Below are 27,792 nucleotides of genomic sequence, written 5' to 3' on the forward strand. Positions count from 1 at the left end.
ATGGAAACTGAGAGCACAAGACATCATGTTCTGGCCTGGAATGGGTAAACATATAGAGCAAGTCGTGGAAAAGTGCTCAATATGTCAAGAGCGCCGCCCATCAAACACCAAGGAGCCCATGATGCCTCATCGTATCCCAGACCGTCCCTGGCAAGTGGTAGGGACAGATCTCTTCAACTGGAACAACCAGGACTACGTTGTGACCGTCGACTATTACAGCAGGTTCTTCGAACTAGACAGACTTCACAGCACCACATCGGCAGCTGTAGTCCACAAGGTAAAGGCAGCCTGTGCCAGGCATGGCGTCCCAGAGACTATTGTCTCAGACAATGGACCACAATACAAGTCTAAAGAGTTCGAGGCATTCGCCAAGTCGTGGGAGTTTACACACGTCACGTCAAGCCCACATTATCCGCAGAGCAACGGACTAGCGGAGAGAACCGTAAAGACAGCAAAATCACTCATGGACAAGGCTAAAGCTGACGGAAGAGACCCTTACCTAAGCCTCCTTGAGTATCGTAACACCCCAGTCGACAACTTCAAATCGCCGGCACAGCTGTTGATGAGCCGCAGGCTGCGCTCAACCCTACCGAGCACCAACCAACAGCTGCGGCCAGGGGTAGTCAGCCCCAAAGATGGACATGACAAGCGAGTGCAGAGACAACAGCACCAGAAGAAATACTATGACAGGTCAGCTAGACCACTGCCCCCACTACACTGTGGTGAATCTGTCAGGCTCCAAGAGTATGGATGCTGGAGGCCAGCAGTAGTCATACAACCAGCCGACACTGCGCGGTCATACCACGTTTGCACAAGATGGACGCGAATACCGCCGCAACCGCAGGCACCTGAGGGACACAAAAGAGGAACACCAGGACAGCGACGGTCTGCCAGGTCCAGAAAGCGTCGATCAACCACCGGACACTAACGCCCCTGAACTGTCAGAGGACTCAGAAGCGAACTCAGCTTCATACTACACCAGGTCCGGCCGAGCAGTGAAGCCTCGGGACGTACTAGACCTGTGAATGTACAGGGTGTAGGCGGATCGCTGCCCTATTTAACACCATATATACCCCATTAAAAAAAAAAGGGGGTGGTGAAATGTAACAGAATATTAATGTATACTGGAATTTATGACTTACTTACCCTGTTTACTTGTCAATATGCTCCCATTTTGTTAGCAGGTTAATTCTATGAATAAGAGCTGCATGTGGTAAGAGTTCTGAGACACACGATAATATAAGCTTTGAATACATACCTTATTCACAGCTGAAGTGTTCAAATATTCAAGCAGACTTACCAGAATAAGAGTGCACACAATACGAACTGTAATACCTTTGATACAAGAATCTATTTTTTTATGTTTAACATATTAATGCTTACCTGTTTACATTGCCTGGTCCTGACACAGTGTAACGCACATGGTTAATGTTTACAAAGAAATTCTTACAGAGTATGGCACAATTTTTCTTTATTTCAATCTATGTTCTCAGTACAGGCCAGAGTATAAATAGTTAAAATTGATGTTTTACCCAGAATCAACTTATTCAGCTCAATGCTACCGTTACCCTCCCCTGCTGGCTAATGGAAAAAATTACACTCCGCCGCATATAAATGTATTTGGAACAACAAACCTCCACGAATTAAAAGATCCACCGCACAGAGAAACAAAGCTGACGGAGGTTTAGCATTTCCAGACTTCTACCACTATTTTAAAGCGTACTCTTTAAGACCACTGATCACCTGGTTTGATTCTCAAGTATCTGTATCCTGGAGAACATTAGAAGAAAACATTGTGGCATCACATAGACTGCAGGATGTAGTATACACCAACCTATCAATTAAGCAATGCAACTTGAAATTTGGCCCTCTTATTACACATGTGATCCGGATATGGCGTGAAACACAATTTTTTTTTACTAACCAACATAAATGGCATAAACACTCTCCCATATTTAATAACAATACACTCCTTATTGCACAACAACCAATCAGATTTCCCAAATGGGAAAAGAATGGCATACATACATTGGGCGATATCTTCAACGAACAGGGTTTCTGTAGCTATCAAGATATATTTAACAAATTTAACGTCACCAGTTCCACATATAATTTCTACAGACAATTATTAGCATGCTTGAAGGCTTATGGAGTCCCATTAAAGACACCACTTGAGTACCACAGATATCACAAGTTCTTTTATGAAAGGGAGACATCGAGAGGATTTGTCATGGACTTTTACCGTCACTTACTTACATCTTCGTATGAAGCCCTTCCCCTAGACTCAGTTTGGAGGATGGATATACCAGACCTGGAAGTAGATTTTGATTGGGCTGAGGTCTGGGCAAACGTTCGGCTATCGTCACGTAACCCGGATAATTAACAGATTAATCTTAATTTTATTCATAGGACTTACCTAACTCCTATTCGATTGAACCGTATGGGGCTTAAACAAGACTCTCGATGTTCCTTATGTACAAACGGTGATGATGGTACATTTATGCATATGTATTGGGAATGTCCGCCTGTTAAGATATTTTGGGAAGAAATAACCACACTATTATCAGGATTTTTGTATTTGACAATACCTGTAATGCCTTCTGTATTGCTGCTGAATGATGTCTCTCAGGTATCACACTCTGTACACATAAAGAGGCTAATCTTGTCCGGTACTACGGCTGCCAAAAAGCTAATAGCATCACGCTGCATTCAACCTGATAAAATGTGCCGGAGGGTATGGATTCTTACATATTTTGATGTGATTTACCTGGAGATATCTACCGCACGAATTCCAGGTATTAACCCTTTATTCGCCAATGACGTGTTACCACGTCATTCTCCGCCATGCGTAATCTGCCAATGACGCGGTAAGGCGTCTTTGAGATCAATATTTAAAAAATCTGTCATGTCAATCATATTTCACCCACGGAGACTTGAGATCTCCTGTTGATCTCCTCTCAACTCTCCAACGGTTCAAGAGCGCCATCTGGTGGCTGATCGGCGGATCGCCCCAAACAGGAAATGAGCGGCAGGAAGTGGTGCTCATCCATATTCGGTCCAGCCACTCGCTATCGCTCGCGGGACTCGAGCTCGACACACTGGATAGCGATCCGTTGCCAATAACTTGATAAACAACATGATTTGGACGTATATATTATTATACAACCTGGAAATGGATCGCATATATCAACATCCCATAATCGCGAAATTTCTGCTCCACGCTGACCACCCAACGGTCAGAGGAAGCTGCGGTAAGTTTCAGCGTGTTTGCTTATTATGATCCATATAAACTGCTGTGATCTATGTATCGCCCATACTACATAAATGATTTAACGTCGGCCACGGACTTATAAACCCCCCCCCCCCCCCGGTCACCAGCAGATGATGAGGCATGACGCTTAGGACCTTGTACAATTGAAAATTTGTATCTAACGTCAATCGGTATCAAACTACATTTGATGATGTAATATATGTATTTATGGCTATAAATCACGTTCTGCAGAATGCTGCAGAAAACGATAAAAACATATTTATACTTTAGACCGTATTTAATATGAATATGTGAATGAAAAAGTAGAACGTTGCTACATCCTAAACGATAGATACTTGACGTTGAATGGGCCATAGTAATGTCAATTTAGCAATACAATTTAAAAAGTTATAGCCCTGCAAAGAAGGGGAACATCTCCATAGACTTACAGTACTGGCAGACAGTGGATTAAGATAAGAATAATCCCTGGCAGATAAAGGGTTAATGAAGCCAGCATAGAAATCTGGTTAGGGGTGGTGGAGAGGATAAAACATTATATGAACTATTAATCCTTGGTATCAAAAGGAATAATGGATGTATTCAAGGGGGGTCCGGTAGGGGGGGAAGAACGAGTAAGAGCATGTATGTGTTTTATAGTGGATTTCTACTGTAAAGGTTTGTATGTCATGTCAAAAAAAAAATGAAAAAAAAAAAGAGAATAATAAAGACAGAGTGAAATAATAATAAAGACAGTGAGGTAGAGAATAATAAAGACAGAGTGAGGTAGAGAATAATAAAGACAGAGTGAAATAATAATAAAGACAGTAAGGTAGAGAATAATAAAGACAGTGTGAGGTAGAGAATAATAAAGACAGTGAGGTAGAGAATAATAAAGACAGTGAGGTAGAGAATAATAACGATAGTGAGGTAGAGAATAATAAAGACAGAGTGAAATAATAATAAAGACAGTGAGGTAGATAATAATAAAGACAGAGTGAAATAATAATAAAGACAGTGAGGTAGATAATAATAAAGACAGAGTGAAATAATAATAATAATAAAGACAGCGTGAGGTAGAGAATAATAAAGACAGTGAGGTAGATAATAATAAAGACAGAGTGAAATAATAATAAAGACAGTGAGGTAGATAATAATAAAGACAGAGTGAAATAATAATAATAAAGACAGCGTGAGGTAGAGAATAATAAAGACAGTGAAGTAGAGAATAATAAAGACAGAGTGAAGTAGAGAATAATAAAGACAGGGTAGCCTGCTGACTGGAGAGAGCAGGGCACAGGGGTTGAGGAAAGTTGTGTATGAGAGGAACTGTGTGTGTGTGTGTGTGTGTGTGTTTCTATGTATGCTGTTATGTCTGAATCGCATCATCTCTGTCCAAGAAACTCACAGTGATAAACAGATACAGTAAGGGAATCCCAAGACTAACTCTACAGATGCACCAGGCTGTTACGATACCTCCAGGTCAGGAGAGGGCACTCTCCACCCCAGAGAGGCTGGGCATAGTATAAGACTGTAGATGAAAACTGGCTGGTATTCTTTGTATGCACGGAGCTGGACATGATGCGAGTGCTCAATAAAGAACACACCGGAATACAATGAGTGTCATCATTGATAGCGAGCACCAAACACAGGCATTCTATAATAGGCTGCCCACAGTGTCACTCACCCACGAAGGGCTTCCTTGTTGTTGATGAAGTGGAAGTGGGCGGGCTCACAGACCAGGTTGGCCAGCTGACACGCGTCCACACAGGAGTGGCCTTCCTGAGACGCTAGTAGCCTGAGGGAGCTTAAAGGAGGCCAGGCAGAGGGGGCTGTCACGTTGGCAGCCCAGCCCAGAGCGGTGGAGTTGGGTAGGGGTGCAAATAGAGGCCCAGGACTCCTGCCACTGGTGGCAGGCTTAGTGAAGTTGACTGGAGGGAAGGTGGGCTCTGGGCCACAGAAGTCCTGGAGAGGGGGGTAAGACACACTTAGTTAAAGGTTTTTTATGCTATTTATTGTATAGTCAAATGCACACAAATGGATTGTCAATAGAGGTGGGCGATATGGGAAAACATTTCATTATTTTTTTCGGGTCTCCATTGGGTGACGCTGTGGTGTGCAGGCTCACAGGTTACACCATGACCTTATAAAGAACCTTTTGACTGTGACGTATAGAAGTAACAGAAGCAGTACCGTGCAGCACTTAAAACGATGGCATTACACAAATAATGTTTCAAAGTAAACAGGCTAAAACTAATAATTTGAGAGACAGGAATTGCCTTCTGTTAACCTTCTGTAGTGTGGTTGTGAAGGGGTAACTAACTATAGCAAGATGGAGTGGCAGAGAGTGGATTTAACTCTCGCTCGTTGTCTTTTTCTTTGGTTTAAAGCCAACTTGAACTTGAACTTGAACTTGTTCCTCAATAAAGGTTATTTTATTTCTTTCAACACTCAGCTCTTTATGCACTGGGGGATGATAAAAAATACATTTAAAGATTGTTCAGATTTTTGGAACCCTAGCCGAATTTCTTACTTGCAGTAACAAATACAGTAGGGTTACTGTGTCAATCAATACTGTTGATCGGTAGAGTCCTTTCTTAACACGATCCATGCTGTTCCTCTTACTAGCTCTGGATAGTTAGACACAAACTAATGCAAATTCAATGTGGTCGAGCTCCGGTCTGTACAAGCTCACTGAGGCTCACTAACATTTATTCCACAAAGTAGATTTCAGGCGAGACAGCACCCCCTAATAGGCCAAAATATTTTAATAGATATCACTATGAAACTTTCCCAGTGTGTTATGTACATACAAACTAAGAAAAAATGTATTGCAAGTGTTCTGAATTATATGTGTATATATGCAAATGAGGCACTAATATATGCGCACATTTGCATATATCACCAAGTCTCGCATCACCAACATGGATAATGCCAGATTCAAAAACGTGGTTTAATTTAGTTGATACATTCAAAACGAAACTTTTCACAGAAGGGATTGTGGCTATGTCCTCTTATCAGCCCATACATCAGGAAATACTGTCTATACTGTCATAAAGAAATATATAAATATATAATATAAATATAAAATGTACTATAAACCCGGCTATGAATGATATATCAACAAACCCCTTTGTAATTAGAAGCCGGATATGGATGGGAAGAAATGTGAAAAGTTTGGTGTGTGTAGGTACTAGGGAAATGGAGTTCCATGTCTTTGTGTGTAAGTAAAATGCATAAAAACGTGTTTTTGAGAAAACAACCTCAAAGTGTTGTATTGTAATTGTGATCTATGGACACAATCAGACTAAATGAAGTAAAATAAACAACTAATCTTGTGTTTTTCGATATTCTATTGCCACTAGTTTGAAATAAGACATGTTAAGGAAGCAAAATATAACAAAATCTCAATATCGTAAAAAGAAAAAAAAGAAAAAAAGGTGATTGCGGGGGTAACTGTCTCGCTTTCAGTGACCTTCAGGCAGATGGTACAGACAGGAGCTCGACCCCAATTACTTTGCATTGGTTTGTGGCTAAATAACTTACGGTTATGTATATAACCATAGTTCTATGAGTGTAGTGACGCTCAGCGTCTATTGCACATGCTTCGCTCCAGAACATGTGTACTGGAAAATGTACCTTTACCTACCAACATCCGTCTGGCCACACCCCCATCCGCCACCTATACAAGCAGGGGTGTGGCCACACACTCACCTCCTTCTCAATCTTTCACCACAAGGCAAGATCAAGGGCCGCAGTGGCGTCCAGACGCCGAGCGTCACTACACTCATAGAACTATGGTTATATACATAACCGTAAGTTCTATTTCGTGTTAGCTCCTGTGACGTACGTGGGTTGGTCATTATCATTGTTACTGTATTAGGAGACCATGTGAACATCAGATTAGTATCATGAGTTGGGTTATGTTGTTCTTGGTGGGGTGATGTGTCATCTTTTAATGCTGCCTCTTCTCTTCTTCCCAGAGACCACTCATCCTCCTGATTGAGCTGATTGCACCTGCTTGATTACACCTGTGGGCAGTTAGTGGGATGAGTGAATATAAGCGGGAAGATGACACACACACGGGAATCTCATTGCTGGAAGTCACTTGCCTTATGGTGGAGTGAGGAGGCTGCCGTCTCACCTATCTATGGCCTAATGCAACACTGTGTGGCACGGTGCCATTTTTATCACATGGAGTGTGGGTTAAACTCCACAGCTGTGGTGTCCTAGGATGGGCCCAAGGTTGTATAGTAACTACTAAGTGTTTGTTTGTGTATCTGTATGTATTGTTTGTCCTCCCTTACCTTTTCCCCTTCTTGCCTTATGGTGGAGGTTTGAATTCCTACCACCATAAATATATAATTTACTATTTGGAAAACGTCTTGTGTTGTGTCTTTTTTCACCTACACCTGGGACCTTGATTTTGAACATATTTACTGAGAGGGGCTGCTTTTGCTCATGTGCCGTCCTCCAGTTGTTATTATCAGACCTGCGTACATGACATGGGGGCTCGTTAAGTTTGCGCAATTGTATGGTTCCTTGTTGGTAAAATAACGGGGTGACTTGTCGATTGAAGCATATCAGGTGTAATAAGATAGCGTTTTCTAAGTTGGTAAGTTAGTGTGTTCCATTGTCCGTGCTACACAGTTGATTGATGTAAACCATTGTTGTTGTGATGCTCTTGAACTAATCTGTTTTTCTGCCACATAGGTAACAGGGGGGGTCACCTGCTTGGCTAGAGGGTGGGGGGCACGAGTTGTGATTCCGGTGGAGCGCGCAATGAAATCGGTAAGCGACTGAAGATATGTGTAGCCTTCATCCAGGTAGTGGAGTAGTTTATCTGGGATAGGCTAGAGTGACACAGGTGACTCCTAGTTGAGGTGGTTAGACCAGCATTTATTGTTTTCATGGATGGTAGATGTGGGCAGTAGATCAGAGTGGTTGAATTGTATACTACGGAATGTAATGATTACAGGTGTTACGCACGGATATTGTGGAGTAAGTGACGGGGTATTTTCTTGTCACCTGTGATTCGTTTATTATTGTTGTGTTACTTTTTGTAGTCATATTCTGTGGGGACTATGGCTGGGGTGGCTTTTACTTTGGACTTGTTTGTGGCGGATCCTACAAGGGATCAGGTTGATGACTGCACGAAAGCGGAATTGTGTGGGGTCGCCAAGCATTATGGCATTACGGTCCAAAGTTCAAAAAGTAAAGAGGAGGTGAAAGCACTTGTGCTCGCTGGGTTGGTTGATAGGGAGATATTGAGTTCGCCCATAGCCGGGGGAAATGGCTCGGAGGACGTCACGCATGACGAGGCGTCTGGTGAGTTCAGTGAGGGAACAGGTGTTGCTATACAGGAACGGAGGGGTAGCGGTGCCATGGCTGAGGAGATTGACGGTGATAATTCTGAACATTCAGGACGTGCCTCTGTTTCAGAGGAGAGAGCTGCTATGCGTGACAGGGAAGAGAGAAAGGAGGAGAGAGACAGGTTGGAGAGGAGAGAGGAGAGAAGAGAGGAGAGAGACAGAGAAGAGAGAAGGGAGGAGAGAGACAGGTTGGAGAGGAAGGAGGAGAGCAGAGAGGAGAGAGACAGACAGAGAGAGGAGAGGGACAGAGAGGAGAGAAGAGAGGGGAAGGAGAAGGATAGAGAGCTCCAGATTACACTAAGGAGGATGGAACTGGAGAGTGTTGGCTCTTCTTCGCCCTCATCTGAAGGTTACCAGGGCAGTTTTAATGTTGGGCAGCATATTTCTATGGTTCCTGTTTTTCGAGAGTCTGAGGTGGAAGCATTTTTTGTTAATTTTGAGCGGATAGCGTGGGCTTCGCATTGGCCGGAGGATCAGTGGGCACTATTATTGCAATATAAGCTCACGGGTAGGGCTCAGGACGCATGCCAGTCATTATCGAAGGAGGACAGCATGGTATATGAGAAAGTGAAGGGTGCTGTCTTGCGCGTATATGAACTGGTGCCGGAGGCGTATAGGCAGCAGTTTAGGGGACTAAGTAAAGCTCCCTCGCAAACACATGTGGCATTTTCCCATGAACAACGGACGATGTTCACTCGTTGGTGTGAAGCATGTAAGGTGGATGGGGTCGAGGCTTTGAGCGAGTTAATCCTCATCGAACAATTTAAAAAATGTGTGCCCGAACACATGATAGTACATTTAGAGGAGCGCAAGGTTTCTACCCTCCAGGAAGCTGCAGTTTTGTGTGACGAGTTAGCAATGATCCACAAAAATGTTTCTGTACGAAATGGTGTGTATGTAGGAGGGGGCGCGTTTTCTCCGTCGGGCCGCCGTATCGCGGAGTTGACGAGCGACCATTCCGACCTCGCTCACCGCCGTCTCGAAATGCCTTGGGTGACGAGCGAGTGTGTCATTATTGTAAAAAAGAAGGGCATTTTGTGAAGGACTGTCATGCGCTAAGGGATCGACAGGAGACCAGGGAGTCAGCCCAGGAACCGAAAGGGGTGGGGTTGATTGGTACGGTGTCATGTCCTGACCAGCATAGCTCTTTTGAGCCCTTTTTGTTTGATGGTTGTGTGTCCCTGTCGGGTAAAGTTGGGGACTACCAACGGGTGAGAATACTCCGTGATACAGGAGCCTCTCAATCGTTCATCCTGGCTGATGTATTACCATTGGATGTGGACTCCTGTCGGTCGAGCGGATTGGTGAGAGGTATTGGCATGGGGTGTGTGCGCGTGCCGTTGCATAAGGTGCATGTTCAGTCTGCACTGATCACAGGTTGTTTTCTGGTCGCGGTTCGCCCATGTTTTCCCGTAAAGGGCGTGGATTTCGTCATGGGGAATGATATCGCTGGGGGTAAGGTCGTCCCTGTGTTGGAGGTTGGAGACGCTCCATTTACGAACTTATTGTGTGATGCATTGATTAATAATCACCCCAATGTCCCTTCTATTTGTGCTGTCCCTAGTGCACAGGAGCGGAAGCGAGACCAAGGTCTAGCGTTGGGTGACTTGGTCTGTGGTGAGTTTTGCAAGTTGGCGGTGACGCAGCATTTTGAGGCGGGGGATGAGGTGTTTATTGTGCTGCCCACGCCTAGTACGGTGCTCACTGCCCAGTTCTCAGGACCTTATGTGGTAAGGGGAAAGGTCTCTGCCACTAAGTATATGTTGCATACGCTCGGGCGGCGGAGGAGGACACGCTGGTGTCATGTGAATAGGCTAATGAAAAGTCCTGCCCGCGTCTCGTCGGAGTTGAGATGTGACAGGACTGTTGTTTCACATGCTGTGTTGTGTTCTAATGTGCCTTACAGGACGCACGGGGTTGATGTTGGGAGTGCGAACACCATTGAGCAATTCGCGTATGGTTGACTACAGTATACCGTCATGGCCTCGGTATGAGGAATGTGCCAGCCACGTCCGGCAGCTGATGCATCTGACATGGGTTGGTTTTATGGTGTAGGCTGCTGTTTTGTCTGTGGACCTTTCTATTTTTATTCTTTTTGTTCTGTGATGCTAATCGGATGTTGGTTGATAATGGGTGATAATGTTTTGCTAACCCTGCGGGTTCGCTCTTATGGGGGGAGGTGTGACGTACGTGGGTGGTCATTATCATTGTTACTGTATTAGGAGACCATGTGAACATCAGATTAGTATCATGAGTTGGGTTATGTTGTTCTTGGTGGGGTGATGTGTCATCTTTTAATGCTGCCTCTTCTCTTCTTCCCAGAGACCACTCATCCTCCTGATTGAGCTGATTGCACCTGCTTGATTACACCTGTGGGCAGTTAGTGGGATGAGTGAATATAAGCGGGAAGATGACACACACACGGGAATCTCATTGCTGGAAGTCACTTGCCTTATGGTGGAGTGAGGAGGCTGCCGTCTCACCTATCTATGGCCTAATGCAACACTGTGTGGCACGGTGCCATTTTTATCACATGGAGTGTGGGTTAAACTCCACAGCTGTGGTGTCCTAGGATGGGCCCAAGGTTGTATAGTAACTACTAAGTGTTTGTTTGTGTATCTGTATGTATTGTTTGTCCTCCCTTACCTTTTCCCCTTCTTGCCTTATGGTGGAGGTTTGAATTCCTACCACCATAAATATATAATTTACTATTTGGAAAACGTCTTGTGATGTGTCTTTTTTCACCTACACCTGGGACCTTGATTTTGACCATATTTACTGAGAGGGGCTGCTTTTGCTCATGTGCCGTCCTCCAGTTGTTATTATCAGACCTGCGTACATGACAGCTCCGCTCAGCGTCTATTGCACCACAGGAGCTGAGCGGAGCTTACGCCCGACAAATGTACCCCACTGAGGCCCCCCACAACCATCAGAACCGGGGAGGACCCAAGCCCCCACGACCCTCCCTATTGGAGGACGGGAGGGAGACGGATCCGACCATGCGAAGAGGAACTCAAGCAACTTAACGCACAGGGTGAGCAGACCGTGGGACCCCACGACTACGCACACGCACAACCCGCATGCCACCAGGGAACAAACGGAAGGAACAAACCTCGTTACCACCCCCAAAATCACGGGGTCAAGAGAGGGGCGAAAAGAATGGAGAAGGACCAGGCCCCTTTAGCGCAGCGCAAGGTACAACACAACATGGACCAAGCAACAGTGAGGGGTAAAACGTAGTACAACCACAAACATCTCCATAACGCCAAACCATGTGACACCCGGGCCGACCCGGCATTTTTTCCCCTGAAAAAAGCACAAGTCCCTCAGGGTACCAGAACAGCAGATCTGCGTCCCCGGCGGACAACGGGTTAACTGACCTGGACCGGCGTGACCAGAACCAGTCCCGTGCCCAAATCACGCTGACATCCCCGACACCAGGAGGGGGGTAGGTACGCGTGTCGATCTAAAACAATATAGAGGGCGCCACCCAGACGGTCCCCAATGTACCGCGCTCAGTGGCCCACCCCAAAGGCGTGAGACCCCTCTACCTATGTTTTGATCTATTCCGTTAACATCCCCCAGATATGAACGAGAATTCGTAGAGACAGCACTGGTACTCGGAAGAGACAGACTCCATCCCAGTTGCCCTATAAAACGCTGTTTTAACGACAAGCAACCAGGGCGCGCAGGCCCATGCGTGATTCCCACGAGAAGCACCCAGGGCCAGCACTATATACACGTCGAGACCCAAACACATCAATGGATTGTCACAAGACACCAGACATTGTTCCTCCAAGCCGCCTGGGAGAACGACAAGAAGCCGGCGCGCTTCATTTCCTCTTTTTCTTAAAAAAAAAGAGAAAACGCAGACTGACATGGATCCCATGTGACGCGGCTGAGGGAAAAATCTTTTTATTTTTACACCCCGTCAACCTCTCCACAAGGGTGAGACGGGAATCCTCAGAGAGACTTCCCACGTGAGCCATAAATTGAAAAGTCAAGGTAACATCGAGCCATGTGACCAAAAGGCTCAAGTTACACATATATCGAGCGTAGCAGAACACCAAGTTCCTACGCTCTGCCCAGACAACTTGACAACAACAGAGAACCACACATGGGCCTGTAAAGAACTCACGGAAGTCATCGTCCAATAGAAACGTGCCCAGTGACGTATTCTATGACGGGGGGAATCCCATGACTCAACTACCCGTGATAGGTGCGGAGTCAGAGAAACCCCCCCCCCCCCCCCGTGCCGAGCTGACCTATCAGCTTGGCCGGACTGAATGAAAAGAGGGTCAAAACCCCCCGACCAATCAGAAGAGGGAAGGAGGGGTTTATACGGTTACCCCCTCACAAACCCAACCCTCAAATACGATAACAACAATAGCCATGATACCTAAAAAAGCCAGCATGCTAACGAACAGCGTATATCCAAAGGATAAGCTAACCCAACGCACGCTAGCCACAGACGAAGTCTGTGAACAGGTTTTATAACAAGGCCAAGGTTTATATGTGAACACGACACCATGGGCGGAGTTTATGGGGGTGCAGGGGGTGCATTGCACCCCCTGGTGGCCGGGGGTGAAATTGCCTTTTTTTTTTTTTTTTTTTTTAATCAAGATTATTTTTATTTTAATAAAATTATAATAATTGTGAGAAACAAATCTGAATTCTATTATGTTTTGTTTTACAATACATTCATTTTATAGTAGTAATCATGTCACATTATAAGGCGAACCTTCTGTAGTGTGGCAGTGAAAGGGTTAACGGCAACGCGCGGCCAGCAGCAGCAGCAGCAGCGCGATACAAAGCCACTTATTCTGAGATGATAATTAATGTATCTGGATAACCAATGCACGAATTTTGTCGAGGCAGGTAGCGTTATTTCGGGAAAATTGATATCTATAGCCTGGTATATTTTTCGTCCACGAAAAATGGAGGCTGTAATAATTATTATTGCTCGAGAGTCTCTATGAATAATAATAATTAGAGCCTAAGTCAGTTAAAAATTATCCCCCGTAGTGCTGTGTGTGTGAGTGTGTGTGTGTGCTGCTGTACTACCTAAATAAAATAAAAAATTAGGGGTTAGGGCATTGTAAAAACGCGCGGGTATAGTTCGCCAAGCAGTCGCACCCCCTGGCGTCAAGTTCAAACTCCGCCTATGCACGACACCCGTGTTTTATGTTACAATAACACAGAAGTTTGATAGAGAGAGAGCGGTCTAAAAGACCGTGGTACAATTACACACACGAGCACTTCTGCAGACCAACACTACAGTGTTGTGGCTCAATATCACAGATTTAAGCAACAGAACACACAACTAACCTCTACCTTTATATGAAGAACATAAGTCTTCAAGTCGAGGAAGAAAAAACCCTTTCAACAAGTGTTAGCCACAGCCTTGCTAAGCACACATGTAAATGTAGCGACCAAACAAAGACTAAAAGTCTAGCCCTCCTATCAAACCCACACTAGCGAAGGTTTACACATCGTATCCCCATCATATGTAGTGAATAAACACACAGTTTGTAACAAAATACAGTCCCTCCTAGGAGGGACTTTTTATTTGGACAAAATTATATGTGGGCCGGGGAAGGGAAACAGGGGAAACAATAGGGGGAAAAGTCACTTTCTTCTAGCGACGCCTGCCACGAGCCGCTCGGGGTTTGCCACCCCGGGGAGCCCCGGAGTGACGGTAAAGGATTGGTGCCTGGTCTCGACGATCCCTACTGTCACCTCCGAGCGTGGATGGGCCGGCTGCAGTGGTCGAGGCGCCCTCTCTCCTCCTGGCCTTCTTCGCCGAAGGGCCAGCAGTGGCGGTGGTAGCGGCGGCGGCTTCGGCCGCGGATCCCCGACGACGAGCCTTCCGCCTGACTCCACCGGCGACATCAGGCGGGGGGAAGTGAGGCTGGAGCACGGACCGCTCCTCCTGCATTTCCCTGCAGGTTGTAGTCATGAGCTGCAACGCCGACCCGAAGAGCCCAGCATCGGAGAGGGGTGCCGTCAGTAGTGGAAACCTCTTCCTGTCCGGCACATGGCTCCGGCCGCCTGGGCAAGCTGATCTTGTTGTAGTTCGGTCAGCTCCGTACCGCCCGTCATTATCCCGGACATAAACCGCGCTAGCTGCGCGATGTTAGACGTAGCAGCTAGGGATTGAGTCGCGGTGATGAACGACTGGTCGCTCCAGTTGGCCAACCGCCTCGCCGATTTCCCGTGGGGAACCGGCTTCCACAAAGGCTCCCACACCACCTCAGGACAAAGGAGAGACGCCATCGGCTATTAAGCCGAGGCACCCCCTCCTTCATACCCTCTACCAGACCCACCACCCTCGTGACTTGCACGTAGGCGGGGGTGAGGCCCGTGATGTGGGAGACCACCTGTCCCTGACGGACGTAGGCCTCCATTGAGGGGAAAAATGGGCAGACAACGCCCGTCTCCCTCACAGGACGACGTTGCCATAAGTGACCTATGAGATCATCAGGGACAGGAGCAGGCAGTGGCTGCGGCAGCGGCACACCGTTTGCGACTGCCGCCGCCGCCATGAGCTCGGGGAACAAGGCACACAGTTCCCCCTGCGTACCTCCCCTCACCGAGCTCGCGTCCCTCACATGCGACAGACTACTGCCCATTGCAGAGCCACTTTCCGATGTGGCTGATAGCAGGGAATCTCGTCGCTGAGTCGGAGGTTCTAACCCGACACCAGAGTACGAGGGACCCCAAGGAGACATATCACCCCCTGCCATTTCATCCTGAACGGGAGGAGGATATGTCTCCACCGGAGCGTCGAACAATAATACATATGCCTCTACCATGTAATCCTCCGTTTCCATCGGCCACGGAGAAACAGACGCACCATCATCCGGCTCCAGCAACTCCCTGAAACCAGGCCGTTCGCACCTGCAAGCTACCACCCTACGACGGGAGCGAGCAGACGCAAAAAGCTTGCGTCTGAAATCCTCCGCCACGAGAGGAGCCGGCCGCCCAACGGCAGACGACTCCCCTGCGGCAAAGGAACCAGAGCAGGAACCAGGCCATCTCACAGGAGACGGCGCTGGTGCACCAGCTCCTCGTAAAGGCAAGCTACCCACCGGACCGCCTACCAGGCGCGGATGCCGCCCACGACAGCGGCGTCAAACCCGCCCCAAGACGCACGGCAGAGGAGGCAATGGAGAACCGCTGGTGAGGGCGACGTTGCTAGCGCGACCCCCCGAGGTAAACATTATAGCTTAGCTTTTTTCTTTAGAATTTTGTGAGAGAAAGAAAAAAGCAAGAAATAATGTGAACGCTTTACTCAACTTTCTTCAGCTAATAAACCTCATCAAAGTGATTGGTAGACAGGCACTTTCTTGTGGTGAAAGCGAAGAAGGAGGTGAGTGTGTGGCCACACCCCTGCTTATATAGGTGGCGGATGGGGGTGTGGCCAGATGGATGTTGGTAGGTAAAGGTACATTTGTGAGTTTTTATTCAGTACACATGTTCTGGAGCGAATCATGTGCAATAGACGCTGAGCGGAGCTAACACGAAATAGAACTGGAGTTCATGTGAGGAACAGCATGGATTGTGCTGAAAAAGAACTCTACCAGTCAACACCATCACTGGTGAGTAGGAAAAACGACAAGGGTCGTAAATCTGAATCATCTGTTTAAGGCTTCTAATCGATGTAGATAAGCTCTCAGGGTGTTCGCGTTAGTAGCATAACAGAATTACGTTGGATTAGCATTAGCCCATATTCTCTCGATATAGTTATTTATTGTCTCAAATGCCAACAACTGATTAGGTCATATAATAGGAGCAGGTGTTCTTGTACCGTAATAGGATGTGTGATTGGCTGATGAGCAATGGCATAATGCTTCATAATGCTAGATGGCGTTTCGTGGGCACCTTAATATTGACATCATGATGATGTCATATCGCCTACCCCTAACTGTCAACACATACAGTATAGAACACACACACACACACACACACACACACACACACACACACACACACACACACACACACACACACACACACACACACACACACACACACACACACACACACACACACACACACACACACACACACACACACACACACACACACACACACACACACACACACACACACACACACACATCACCAACCCGCCCCTGGGAACAGACATCTGGGTACAGCTGCCAGCTAAGCAAGATGAATCGTATCAAACATGAAAAGCTGGACATGTAGCAGACAATTGTCTGATTCTTCAGTCAGCCATTGCAGGCCAGTCTGTAAAAAAAGGGGGTTCTGACACATTGCAGCTTGGCGCTGAGGTCAGAGGTCGGAACAGCTCTATAGTGCACGTGTCTGGGTTTGGTGTCTCCATTGGCTATCACTCAGTAACAGGAAGGGAGAGGTTAGAAACTCACCTTTTGGTGGTTAGTCTGACATTTAATCTTCCGGGGATCTATCAGATATTCTCCCCCCCCCCCCCCCAGTCATTACATATTTCTCGACTTTTCTCATTACACTCTCCGTCTCTCCCTCTGTCTCTCCCTCTGTCTCCCTCTCCCCCTTTATTTCATCCCTCCTGCAATTAGCTCAGCAGGGATAATGACATGTAGGATGTAGATCAATCATAAGTGTACATAATTAGAACTGAGTCACCCAGATGTGAAACAAACACACACACGCACGCACGCCCACGCACTCTCACGCACACACACAGCTTTATGTGAGAGAGGCACATGATGATAAATTATTGGGTTATTGCCTAGACAAGGGAGGCTGAGAGGCTTACTTATATCAACGTGTGAGTGGATATTTATTGTATGACTGTCTCTTTGTGCACGTGAGTGTGTGTGTGTGTGTGTGTGTGTGAGTGAGTGAGTGAGTGAGTGAGTGAGTGAGTGAGTGAGTGAGTGAGTGAGTGAGTGAGTGAGAGAGAGCGAGAGAGAGAGAGAGAGAGAATCTATGAGTGCCTATATCCTTTTTCTCAGTGGTACATGTTCTTGACGTGCGCTGAACCTACCTGATGCTGTAGGTAGGCGTGTACTCTCTCCAGCATTCCTTCACAGGTATACTCATAGGGTAGATATGGCTTAACCTGTAAAGAAACACACACACACACACACACACACACACACACACACACACACACACACACACACACACACACACACACACACACACACACACACACACACACACACACACACACACACACACACACACGGACATTGATGATCACACAATATAAACACATAAATAAATAAACATTCATTATTCATTATTGCCGTTCTCTCCATACCTGATAGTCTTTTTTCCATTATTCACCTTAGTGTTTCTCAGTCATTAAAATAAATCATCCGTTTTTTTTTTCTCCTTAATTTCAGTAAGTAAATGTTTCCACTGTCAGACTATTGCAGGGATTAATAACAGCATCTGCGGCTTCCTGGAAACTCATTAGGCTGAATTTGCATAACGATAGATCATCCCCTGCTGTGATTCAGCCGCATCATGACAAAACCTCACCTTTGATTAGTCCAATTAGAGACAAGCTGTAGACACTTGTCACGTGTTCTAGTACACCCTAGTTTTTCAAAGATTGTGTAGAACACAGAGAGTATACAGCATAACTGGTATAAATACTTTCTATATGGAAAAATACTGGCTGAAATCACAAGAAAACGAATACTTTTTAATGTACATGAATAAACTAGGACGACATGTAACATAAAGAAAATGTAAATAGCCTACTGGACTTGAATGAAGTTGAACCAACCATTTATTGAATTATCTAGTAGAAATAGCCTACCTAATGGCAGACAAATAGACATCTATACATGCTTTGTTATGACAGTGGAATTTAATAATGTTTCCTAATCACACATGGCTCACTCAATCAATTTCAACTTTAAAATCAGAGCGGCATATTCAACCACATGTGAAATTAGACGTGTGTCTCGTTGGAAGTGATTTTTTTTTAATTTTTTTTTTTGTAAATCTAGTTTGTGAGCTAGAGTAGACTATGTTGACTATTCTCTCCCATTTCCTTTCTCTCTCTCTCTCCCCTGCCCCTCTATCTCTCTTCCCTGCCCCCCCATCCCCTTTCTCTCGCTCTCTTTTAACCCTATTTAAAGGTAGAATCTGAAATGCTGTCAAACAGCAACCTCTAGGCATAAATGCCCTGCTTGGTAGTGCATTTTGTGTCTGGTGTGCATGTTGGAGTTGAGTGGGGATAGGGGAGGATTGCTATAGACCAGTGATTCCCAACCTGGGGTCCGCGAAATATTTAATTAGCATATTTTTATCATCAGAAGCATGAATAGTCTCTCCACTACAATAAAAAATAAAGATAAATAAATAAACATCTAGACATGATTTTTGAACGTTAACAGTAGGCTACCGGGTAGCCGCTAAAACGCGAATCAGTTGACTGTATCACTTTCCGTAGCTAGCCTAGCACGCTAGTTAACTTTCTCGGCTCGTCTGTAGTCAGCTGCCAGAGGCGAAAATGTATGACAAACGAAAAGGAGATAACGGCAGCTCATCTGCAAAAAAAGTTAGGACCTACAGCAATCGCGAAAATTACATCACCATGGGCTTCACTGAGGGACCAGACAAACGACCTGAGTGTGTGATTTGTGGAGAAAAGTTGGCAAACTCGAGCCTGAAGCCCAGCAAGCTGAAGAGACATTAGGCGTCTAAGCACCCAGAAACCGTTGGGAAGGATCCGGACTTTTTTCGGAGGAAAGAACAGTCTCTCAAGGCAAACAAGCCTGTTGATGTTAGAGTAGCGTGGAGCAGGGGTGGCAGTGATTTACAGAAGGCTACCAAAGCCTCCTTTGAGTTCGCTTTTAATTGCAAAAGCAAAGAAACCGCACAATATTGGCGAGCAGCTCATCAAACCAGCCTGCATCAAAATAGTTTAGAAACTGTGCGGCCCACAGGTGGCGGATAAACTAAAATCAGTACCACTCTCGAACAATGTAGTGAAAGACCGAATTGATAAGATGTCAAGTGATTGCGAGCAGCAGCTGTCAGAAAAGCTTAGAAAGGGTCCATTTGCCATACAACTTGATGAAACTACAACTGTCGCAGACGAGGCTGTGCTCATCGTTTATGTGCAGTATATCGAAAATGAGGATCTGAAGCAGGACATTCTCATGTCAGTCAACCTTACTACCACCACTCGAGGTGAGGATATTTTTTACTGCAGTGGATTCTTACTTCATTCAACCTAAATGCAAACCGTTCACCATTAGGGCCTGATTTGAGAGGATGAATACAGGATTTGAATATTGGCCAACATACATATGGTGCAAGATGAGATTTGTTGATTGAAGGCACAAGTCAAAGAAGCATAGTGGGTCTAATTATGATGCATATGCCTGTGTATAAGCAGTTTGTTATTAAAATGACAAAAAAAAGTATTAAAATGACAAAAAAAAGTATTTTATGGTATTTTATTAGGATGGGGGTCCAGGAATTTCATCAGAGATGTTTGGGGGTCCCTGGGGGAAAAAAGGTTGGGAACCCCTGCTATAGACCACCGCAACACTTCCGGGATTCTGAAATCATGGGAGAAAGAGCGGGGGGAGAAAATGAATGTATGTGGATGAGAGCCGCCCTAGACATTAAAGGAAAACTCCAACATTTTGGGAAATTAGCTTATTTGGCATCTACCCTGGAGTTAGACAAGAAGATACATACCCTTTTTCTTCTCTGTGCATGCAGTAGGAGTAGGAAGACACGCACCGTTAGCCTAGCTTAGCGTCAGTCACTGGAAGTAGGTTCCTCCATTAGCCTAGTTCCAAACGTCTTCCTACTCCTACTGCATGCACAGAGAAGAAAAAGGTATGCATCTTCTTGTCTAACTCCAGGGTTCCCAAAATGTTGGAGTGTTAAGATACATACGTTTTTCTTCTCTGTGCATGCAGTAGGAGTAGGAAGACTGTTATGGTTTGAAACCGACCCCAACAGCACCGCACAGACAGGTAGTTCAGAGTTAGCCAAAGACTAGGGCGTATTTATTTCTGAAACAGGAATGAGCGAGATAACAATAAGAACAACAAAGGGGAGAATGTTCTTGGCTGAGTTGTCTGCGGCTCTGCAGATCGTCCCGGTATTAAGATGGTGAAGCGGCGTAGCGCCACTGCCTCTGCGGCTCTGCAGCTACTCCAGGATCCAACTCGGGGAGGAACGGAGAGAAAGAGAGAGAGAGAGTGGTCAATAACAAGCCAACGGAATACAGCGGCAGTCCAGTCCTCCTTAGCTGAGTCCAGTATAAACACACGTGACTTTATCTTCAGTGTTACCAACACACAAGTTTAGCTGAGCCCAGTACAATCCCACGTGACTTAATCTTCAGTGTTACCAACACACAAGTTTAGCTGAGTCCAGTACAAAACAAAAACGGCAAATCTTCAGTGTTATCCAAACACACAGAAAACAGAGAATCCAAAAGGTTCGTTCCAAAAACTCACCAAAGCGCAAATGCGCAAAGCGGGCAACGAGGCACAGCTCCAACGGATGATACAGATACACAACAGCGGCGACTTCCATGGACGTCCTGAAGAAAAACAGACAAGGCACAACAACGGGGGGAACAGGCAGTAGCAGTGGACATCCAAAACGACCCGACAACGATTGACAGAAAGACCCGAGTATATGAAGGGCTCTGGGCGCTGATTACAAACAACCGACAGGTGCGTGACGGCAATTGGTACTTGACCTAGAAGCGTGTGGTGGCAATGAGCCAATCCTCCTCACAGTACCTTGAAGCGTGTGGCGGGAATGGGCCAATCCTCCTCACAGTACCTTGAAGCGTGTGGCGGGAATGGGCCAATCCTCACAAAGACGCGCGCCGTTAGCCTAGCTTAGTGTCAGTCACTGGAAGTAGGTTCCTCCATTAGCCTAGTTCCCAATGTCTTCCTACTCCTACTGCATGCACAGAGAAGAAAAAGGTATGCATCTTCTTGTCTCTCCAGGGGTAGATGGCAAATAAGCTAATTTCTCAAAATGTTGGAGTTTTCCTTTAAGTGGTTGTTGCTATGGCTGTGGGGGAGCTGGAGACACCATCCAATATATTTTTATATGCCTGAGTCTCCTGAACACGGAGAGACCAATCCCAAGTCGATCGTCACTTTCTCTGCCGAGCTATAGTAGCTTTTTTGCACCTACTCCTGAACTACGCATGCAGATTGCCCACGGAGTTATAGGTCTATCAATCTGCGCATGCGTAGTTTGGGAGCAGCCAAAGGAAGAAACAGCAGCCAAAGGGAGAAATAGGAAAGTAATCATTATATTAGTCGACCAATTGAAAAAATGATCAGATAGAGTAATCAATTACCAAAATAATCAGCAGCCCTACAGTTCTGGTAGTTGGGAAGACAGATACATGACACCATTAAAGAAGAGCAAAGAAATCGCAAGTCCACCCCTCTGAACTCTCCTAATGGTGGAGTTTCATAAAGCTGCCGTGTTGAATTCAGAAGCGTGCTGCGTTTTTGGTGTTTTTCTATTGGTTAAAACTGAGACAGTGAATGTTGGAAACTAGGACATATTGGCGTATTTCTGACATTTGTCGGGACTCTGGATACAAAGCTTGAAACCGGGACAATCCCGGACAAAATCTCGAAGTCTCTGTTCATACATCTGAGTGTAAAACCATAATTACTTTCGAAGTAATGGAGGCCCTTAGCAATAGCCTCACGAACTGAGGAGCATTTGAGGGTGACTAGACGACAGACAGACAGATAGGCAGACAGACAGACATACAGACAGTCAGATAGAGAGATAGATAGGCAGACAGACAGAAAGACAGATAGGTAGATAGAGGTGTCCAGACACTGTCCAAATGTCAGGAGGGATTGGGAGAGAGAGAGAGAGAGAGCGTGAGATAGGGAGGGAGAAAGAGAGAGAGGGAAAGAGGGAAAGAGAGCGAGAGAGGGAGGGAGAAAGAGAGAGAGGGAAAGAGAGTGATAGAGGGAGGGAGAAAGAGAGAGAGGGAAAGATAGAGAGATAGAGACAGAGAGGGAGGGAGAAAGAGAGAGATGGAAAGAGAGAGAGAGAGCGAGAGAGAGAGGGAGGGAGAAAGAGAGAGAGAGAAAGAGGGAAAGAGAGAGAGAGAGAGAGAGAGAGAGAGAGAGAGAGAGAGAGAGAGAGAGAGAGAGGTGTGGGCGTGTTCATTTGAACGTATTCCCCTTGGTGGCCTCCTTCACAGCCGACATGGGGATGTGTCAGCCAGTTGAGATTGCTTTGTCCTGCATGGCTGAGCATGAACTGCTCCCATGGACTGAAAGCTAGCTGGGCCGTGTCTGTGCACGCGTGTATGTCTGTGCATTTGTGTGTGTGTGTGTGTGTGTGTGTGTGTGTGTGTGTGTGTGTTTGCGTATGTATGTACAGTATGTGTAGTTTATGCTTATAAATATATATATATTTATATAAGACAGTGAGCATGCAATTTTAGTGCACGTGTGCACAACTAGAGAGATACACGTGCGAGTAGCTTACAGGATGTGTGTGTGTGCATCATGAGCGTGCACGTTGTGTGCACGGGGGCGGTGTGCCTCCAGTGAAGGGTGAAGTAGCCCATCAGCTGTCTGCCAGCGGAGCGACAGTGCAGAGGCGAGAGGCGAGAGGCCCGGGGCAGAGCTATAGGAGACACTTCAGGACACCAGGCTGAACTGAACTTGTGAGAACTTGGCATTCTGACAAGTGTTGTCGTGGTCTGACTTTTAATTGTTTGATGGTGTTTTACCACTTTGAGTGCCACGCCGGGTTTTCCTTTTTACCCCCTGAATGCCACCATCGGCGCCAATGTTAACCTTAATATCGCCTAATCTATGTTTTAAATTATGGCTATGTGTCTAATCTGCCCATCGCATTATCAAAGACTATTTTCCAGTCAGTGCTGTCAAGGCAGATTGGTTTTTTATCGCGTCATTTCCGTTTCAGAGCATTTAGAAAAGCACCCGTTTTGAGATAAAAAACAGCCCATTCTGGACCATTCTATGAAAATCGTCTTTTACTGGAATATTCCACAACGTTGATATTCGTCTGCCTTTTTATGAATCGTTTTCAAATAAACGCTAGATGATCAATATTATACGTGCACGCAAGCACATTCGGGCCGCGCACGGATAATCGCCGCGTTGATTTCCTCTTGGACTTTTACAGTGAAACCGAAAGAGCCCATTTCACAAAACAGCTTATAACTTCATCAAAATTAGTCTGATTATCCTAACACTGATAACATAGAGTCCTTACCTGACATCAGATGGTATCCAACTGGTATATTCCAATTCCTGATCATCATTCGAAAAAATCGATAAGTGTATAGATCCAACGCGATACAGTAGAACTCCATGATCAGCGGGGCTCAGAGGCTCCAGAATGAACTGTGGTAACCCCGGCTGCATCAGTGGACTGGAAAATGTGGAGTACCGGATTTTTTTCCACATCCATTTTCATTGAGTCCATTCCAAAATCCCTTATGTCATCTGAAAGACGATAGGGGGCACTTTTTTCCACATATGATCTCCGGCGGTGCTCGTGTATACTCGAGTAGGCTTGCGTGATGCAATATGATTTCAGATCGCTAAAAAAAAATAAATAAAAAATTCAGAGAAATCTCGTGAGTGGCTTTTAACCACATACAAATAAACCTGAGATATCTCGTGTGTGGCAGTTAAAGTGTTAACAGGCACCCAGAAAAGTGGCAATTCTTTTTTACTTGAACTTAAGGACTGCATACTTTTTTTGCAAAGCTTAGCTTTATACTTTATACTTATAGCACATGCATGCGCCTGATCTCTTTTACGTATAACATTCTGAAGTTACTAATGCAAAAAAGGAAAATCACTTTCAGTGCTAATGAAATAGAGTAACAGAGGTCTGAACTTGAGTTGAACTTGTGTACTCAAATATTTCTGTAGTGGTTGCAAGATTCCATATTCCAATAGTCCAGCATATAGTTATAAGTCTTATGTAGTACAGGCCCAAATTAGATAAAAATCCGTTCAGAAATGGGTATTTGAGAGACATCTGTAAGGGTTCGGTGTGAGGGTAGGTGAGGAGACCGCAAATGCTGAACATGATCAGAGAGAGTAGAGGCAGAAATGACGGAATGAAAGACGGGTTTTTGCTTAAGCAGTTGCAACAAACAATGATACACGATAAAACGGTAAAAACTAAAACGAACTGCAAAACCCGGAAAAGAAACCTCAGCAGAGCTGGAAAAATGTGGAAGGAACGGACTCACTGGGAAATACAAAGGTGAAACGAGTACGTGACCGAACACAAGGGTGCAAAACAAAACAATGGCAATGGCACGACAGGGAAGTGAGAAACGGGCAGGAATAAATACTGCCCGTGATTATTAATCAGCCCCAGCTGGTTTAAGACCAGGCATGACCAAGACTGGTGAACACAAAGTATTAGTAAAAAGAAATCTCACACTATAAATAAAAGCATGTGTAAAGGAAATGGAAACATATGCAATGAGGTTAACCCTTAACAGAAACATATGTACAGAGATAAGCCTTAATGGAAACCTATGCAATGAGGTTAACCCTTAACAGAAACATATGTAAAGAGAAAACCCTTAATGGAAACATATGTACAGAGATAACCCTTAATGGAAACCTATGCAATGAGGTTAACCCTTAACAGAAACATATGTAAAGAGAAAACCCTTAATGGAAACATATGTAAAGAGATAACCTTTTAAACACAAGCTAGACCGGAGTAAACACAACATGAACAGAGGCAGCATAGCATTAATAATAGTATTCAAACCTAGGCCTAAATGCCTGAGAAGGTTCAGTATCTGGAGCTGCTGCGTTTGGCCACCAGAGGGCGGCAGAAAACCACTGTTCACATTGTCCAGGAAGGGTCCCCGGCTGGGATCATGACAACGTCAGAGTAAAACCGACGACAAAAAAAAAGCGTTCCAAAATCCATTTCCTCATCCACCGCCGTGTGTTACGATGGTGGAGTGTGGAACCCAATTGCAGCAGATAACGGAGAGATAATTAACAGGAAGCAGGAGACGGCGTTGTGACGATAACAAGGTTTACTCAAAACAGAAAACAAGGAAACACGACTGACACACAGGTAACATGAAACAATGAACCAGCAAGTGTATGCTGGCCCAGAACACCTAAATACAAACACTAATTAGAGACAGAGGGTAATTACTAACAGGACACAGGTGTGGTAGACAGAACTAACAGAATACAGAGCACACAGGGGAAAACAATAACAATTGTACAAACTGAGACATACGAGACTAAAACACATTTACAAAACACAGACAGTAGGGACACAAGACTAACATAGTGGAAATAATAAAGACAACATAGACAACGAATATATCAAAGTGGTGTCTTGAAGGGGCGTTGTGAATGTCCGAAACCTGGACCAGCCGAACCGGGAGGAGGGTTGCCGTCTGGTCCCGCACGACCGGGGGAAACGTTACAGCCGTGTGTTCTGAAGTTTGAATCACTTCTGGTTTTTGCTCATTAACTTCACCTAGTTCACTTATTCGCACCCCCCCCCACGTGGGGTATCGTTGGAAACATACACTCGTTGGCTACAACGCTGACCAATCATTTTCGTGGAGGACTGCACCTGAACAGGTGCCTCAGCCTGTTAGCTCCCCCCAGAGGTCACGTGGCACTGTCACTCAGCACCGACACAGACGTTTTCCTAGACGTTCTCATTCCACACCAGATGTGAATCTTCAATCAGAGGCTTCTGTCTCTTTCCCAGTAACGGGGGAGAGTATAAACGCTTGACCAGCCCAGAGGACAACGCAAGTTCGTTCTGCATGGAACAGTAGGTTTGCGTTGTAATTAACCCTCTTGACTATTTTGTCTTTCCTCGTATTGTGATTGCATTTTAGTATTCTGATGTAGTTGAATCTTCATTTTGCTAATGTGTGTATTATATCTACCAATTGTTAAACATAACCTCGTTCTCTCCCTTGTAGCTTGGTTAAATGTTTTGCTGGTTAACTAACCCTCGCCTCTCTTCTCTTGTGTCTAGTGTGGGAGGACGCCACCCTCGAACGACGCCACGCTTTGAACATTTGTGAATAAATATACACTGATTTTGGCATTTTCCTGTTGAACCGGTTGCATTGCTTCATTATGGGTCCCGTTCCTCTGTTCCCATAACATTAATTCCCTAAACCCTAATTCCTAACCTTCCTTTTAAAGTAATCATTTCAACAAATGTCCGTTTCATTATATATCGCTGATTTATATAATACAATAGTGGTTCCACCTGCCTTTGTCACCACCCGCCTCGACTACTGCAATGCTCTGTACACGGGCATTGACAAGTCCCTCCTCCGCCGCCTACAACTGGTGCAGAACGCAGCCGCGCGCCTCCTCACCAAAACAAGAAAATACGAACACATCAGCCCAGTTTTGGCCTCGCTCCACTGGCTGCCTATTAGCTTCAGGATCGATTTTAAATTACACTAAATGTTTTTAAATCATTAAATGGCACGGCTCCCTCCTATCTGTCCGAGCTCCTGCACCGCCACACCCCCCACCGATCCCTCAGATCAGCTGACCAGATGCTATTGGTGGTACCCAGAACCAGGCTCAAAACTAGGGGAGACAGAGCTTTCTCCACCGCAGCACCTAGACTGTGGAACAGCCTCCCCCTCAGTGTACGGACTGCCCAGACCGTACAGGCTTTTAAATCACTCTTGAAAACCTACCTGTTCTCCTTGGCCTTCCCCCCTACTTAACCACCACTAGACCCCTGGCCCTTCTATCCTCTTTGTTTTACTGTGTCCTACCAGTTTTTATTACTTTCATTGCTTTATTATGTTTTTAATCCTATATCTTGCACCATACTGTTTGTTTTTGTTGCTTTCATTGCTTTGCTATTTTTTTTTTCTTTCTTTTAATCTTATACCTTGCCTCACACTAATTTGTTTTTATCAACTTGCTTGTGAAGCACTTTGGTGTCAGCTGCCGCTGCCTGGAAATGTGCTATACAAATAAAACTGACTTGACTTGACTTGTACCTATACATCAGCACTTTACATTTACATTGTTCATCAGCCAACATAACCCTAATGTACGTTAACATAACCACACACACTAATACTAACCATAACCCTAATATTAACCCATGCTAATAAAAAGAAACCTGTAAACAACAAATATTCTATTTGAAGTA

At 45.3% G+C, this 27,792-nt stretch overlaps 1 protein-coding gene across 1 annotated transcript in view; it reads right to left on the minus strand.

Moving 5' to 3' along the window:
• Nucleotides 1-27,792, minus strand: part of LOC311232149 (alpha-1,6-mannosylglycoprotein 6-beta-N-acetylglucosaminyltransferase B-like) — a gene marked incomplete at both ends in the record, with an annotated part of 487,590 nt that overhangs the window by 9,023 nt on the left and 450,775 nt on the right. Inside the window, 2 exons of the mRNA XM_084318847.1 lie at nt 4,935-5,212; nt 17,618-17,692. Of these exons, the coding sequence (XP_084174973.1) occupies nt 4,935-5,212; nt 17,618-17,692 (353 nt within the window). The remainder of the gene's footprint in view (nt 1-4,934; nt 5,213-17,617; nt 17,693-27,792) is intronic.

The sequence above is a fragment of the Notolepis coatsorum genome (assembly GCF_963971535.1).
Source record: "Notolepis coatsorum genome assembly, chromosome: 7".
Taxonomy (NCBI): Eukaryota; Metazoa; Chordata; class Actinopteri; order Aulopiformes; family Paralepididae; genus Notolepis; species Notolepis coatsorum.